General features: G+C 33.9%; 1 protein-coding gene across 1 annotated transcript; it reads right to left on the bottom strand.

The window, feature by feature from the left end:
- Positions 1 to 1,491: 1,491 nt before the first annotated feature.
- LOC109174986 (F-box/kelch-repeat protein At3g23880-like) lies at positions 1,492 to 2,553 on the bottom strand. The gene has a single exon (XM_019324233.1). It carries the CDS (start codon positions 2,551 to 2,553, stop codon positions 1,492 to 1,494), a length of 1,062 nt encoding a protein of 353 aa, XP_019179778.1.
- Between the last annotated feature and the right edge of the window lie 736 nt (positions 2,554 to 3,289).

Genomic DNA, 3,289 nt, shown 5'->3' with positions numbered 1-3,289 from the left:
TTGTAATCGTTATTATACTCGTCCTATCCAAATCCAAATATTCTCATGTAGCCCAACTGCTAGACATCTCGGATTGTCTTGAGGTTTACATTTGAAGAAGGGTTCCAAATTATTATTTTATAAAATTTTGCACGATTGAGAAGGTAATCTCTAGAGTTCTATATTATTTTTTTAAAAAAAAAAAACATGAAATTTTTTTAGACATTGTGTGTGTGTGTGTATATATATATATATATATATATATATATATATATATATATATATATATATATAGAGAGAGAGAGAGAGAGAGAGAGAGAGCGAGATAGAGAGATAGATATGAAACAAATATCTCTTTTTCACTTTTAATTGCCGAAAAACTTGCAAATTCGGGCGTATTAGTTAAGCAAAATTTAGGAAATATAGAAAATTTATTTAATAAAATATGTTTCGAAATGAAAAAACTTTCCCAATTTCAATTTTTTTTACAAAGAAAACAATTTTTTTGTAGTCTAAATGGAAAACATAAATTTACAATCAAGAGACGACAGTCAAAAGTGATTGAGAGTGAGAGAGAAAATTAAAGTGAGATGAGAATTGATATAGATGATTTCGGTGTTTAGAGAGAGGGAGGGTTAGGTAGTAGGTGGAAATGGTAAAGAGCATATAAAGGGTTAGGGTTAGACATTTGGACTTGGAGAAAATTGGGCGGCTCAACGAAAACAAATACCATTCAGAGAATTGGGCCTATATGTTTTCCATTTAGAGAGAAAACCTAGACAGAGAATCTAATCTACTATATAGAACAATGTAATATATCATATTTCCCTATTCTAATCTCATCCTAGCCTAGTAACTAGCTTCCATTCAATTAGCCTTCAAAAATCCACCAACCTTGCACTGCCAATGCACCAGGCCCACGTGCGTGGGCCGGTCACTTATTCATCCCATGCCCTTCCCACGCACTCCCCACGTGCGTTGGGTGATCCTAGCCCGGCTCTGGTTCGCTCCTTGTCTTGCAATGCTCCGATTTATGCCACCATGTCTCCTTTGAGCTGAATCTTTATAAATTCACAAGAATACAAAGTGTGGTAATAATTCATAACACAATGCACATTTATAGTTTAAATGTTCATTAATTGTACACAAAGGATTACAAATAGGCTAAAAACACACCCTTAACATATATATCGTACACAAAGGATTACAATCGCTCAAAGTCATAACCCTTAACACGATGCGTTGGGCGTTAAGATCAGAATACGTCTAGTCCAAGAGTACAAAGCTTCACACATATATCGAAAACAGTGTGTCTGTACGTTTTAAAATGCAATGAAATTTAACTTATAATCATTTCTAGGATAGCTTACCTTTTTTGCATTCACACAAATCAATATTTCTCAACAGCGATGGCTAGTAAAATTTACTTCACAACACTAAAATACCAATAACACAATAATCATTGTTGTTGTTGTTGTTGACCGCCTGGTTGCCCACTTCACCTATCATCATTTACAGACCAATCATGGCCGGGGAAACAAGGGTCTCCACGTAACTAGTTACCATATAACCAAGACCAAAGGGGATATTAAAATTCTTTCCCCCTTTAGCATTAGGCCTATGGAGCTTTAGCTGATGTCCAACCATCATTAGAATATCCCCATTTTCAGAAACATGTGCAATTGCAAGTTTCGAATTACATATAGCCATGTATGTAGTGTTCTCGAAACCCCGGGAAACTGGATGATGAACTGGTAAGTTTGAAATGCAGACTAGTTTAGTCCAAGATTCTTCAACTCCATACTCATTCATCACCCAAACTTCCATTTGACGTTTGTGATGAAAACCTGCAAAAAGCAATCCTCTTGATTCACTTATACAAATAGCGGCCGCATGTTCATGGCTGGGTAAGGCCATAGGTTTGGCAGTTTCAGTGGTTAAGTTAAAAGAAATTATATCCCAATTCCAGTCACTTTCATGTAAGTTGTTGTTGCACCAGTTGAGACTACCACTCACAAACACAGCAATTCTTGGATGAACAAACCCACTAGTAAATCCTCTTTCACTTCTTTTCCATGAACAAACCCACTCATCATACCCAAATCCAAAAATGCTCACGTAGCCCAACTGCCAGACATCTGGGATTGTCTTGATGTTTCCATTTGATGATGGGTTCCAAATGATTATTCTATACGGTTTAGCACGAAAGCAAAGGAGCCCATTGCAAGAACCCAACAATTCAAAACCACCTTCAGGGATTAAGACCAAGCGGTCATATGTAATAAACTTGCGAAATGATGATTGCTTGTTCTCTGTAATAGAAAACAATGACATATAGCTATTAATCCAATTTGCGCTGCTATAAGTCATGACCTTATTATCTTTTTTCGATTGAAAATGTAGGTGGAATTTGACAAATTCTGGAGATGAGATTAAATCACGCCAAGCTTTTGAAATACACCTAAATTGCAGCAGAGACTTCACAGACAGCCTTTTAAGGATTTCTGTGATAATATCTTGATTCAAATTTGGTTGTGGCATATGGCGCTTTCGCTTAGGAGTAGGGAATGACATCTTGATTGTGTGTCTTAGATTAAACTTCCTTAGCTTTTGTTATCTGAAAATAGAAAAAAAAAATTAATTATATATTTATACCAAACTCATATCCTTAAAAAATATGAATGCCAGTACAAAAGGAATAAGAAATTTGAAATTTGAATGTAATTGTTATATAATATCATTCACATTATCCATAAGAAATTTGAATGTCAGTACAAAAGGAATAAAAGCCATACAAATTACAAAAAGATTCCAATAAATATTGCTAGTGTTACATCATTGATTAATTTCAGTATGTATATTATTATAGAATTAATTTATTTTGTTTTTAACTAATTATCTATAAGTACTCAAAAAAATTAATTATCTATGATAGAATAAATGAATATTTTTTTTTTGAATGCTACTAGCTCTATTAGAATGTAGTATCTGTTCATATACTTTCTCAACCTACTGAAACACAAAGAGCTAATAACGCCTCCACTGAGGCTCGAACTTACAATCTTCCAAATGGAAGTCCAACCCGGGTACCATTGGACCACATAGTCCTGGTAGAATAAATGAATATTTAATTTTTAATTAACTGCGAATAAGAATTTTAAAAAATAAAATTATTCCCACGTAGCTATTTGCCACTATCTCTACTTTTTTTTTAAGAATCAAGAACTACATTCCAAACCACTATCTCTACTTACTATCCATCATCCCATTTATCACATTCTGAATATTTAATTTTTAATTAACTGCTAAT

Source organism: Ipomoea nil, unplaced genomic scaffold (genome assembly GCF_001879475.1).
Source record: "Ipomoea nil cultivar Tokyo-kokei standard unplaced genomic scaffold, Asagao_1.1 scaffold0679, whole genome shotgun sequence".
In the NCBI taxonomy this organism is placed as follows: Eukaryota; Viridiplantae; Streptophyta; class Magnoliopsida; order Solanales; family Convolvulaceae; genus Ipomoea; species Ipomoea nil.
The sequence above is the reverse complement of the archived record's forward strand: the minus strand, read 5'-3'. Positions and strand labels throughout refer to the sequence as shown.

Excerpts from the sequence above, each read along its gene's own strand:
- LOC109174986 (XM_019324233.1), bottom strand. The coding sequence starts at position 2,553 with ATGTCATTCCCTACTCCTAAGCGAAAGCGCCATATGCCACAACCAAAT.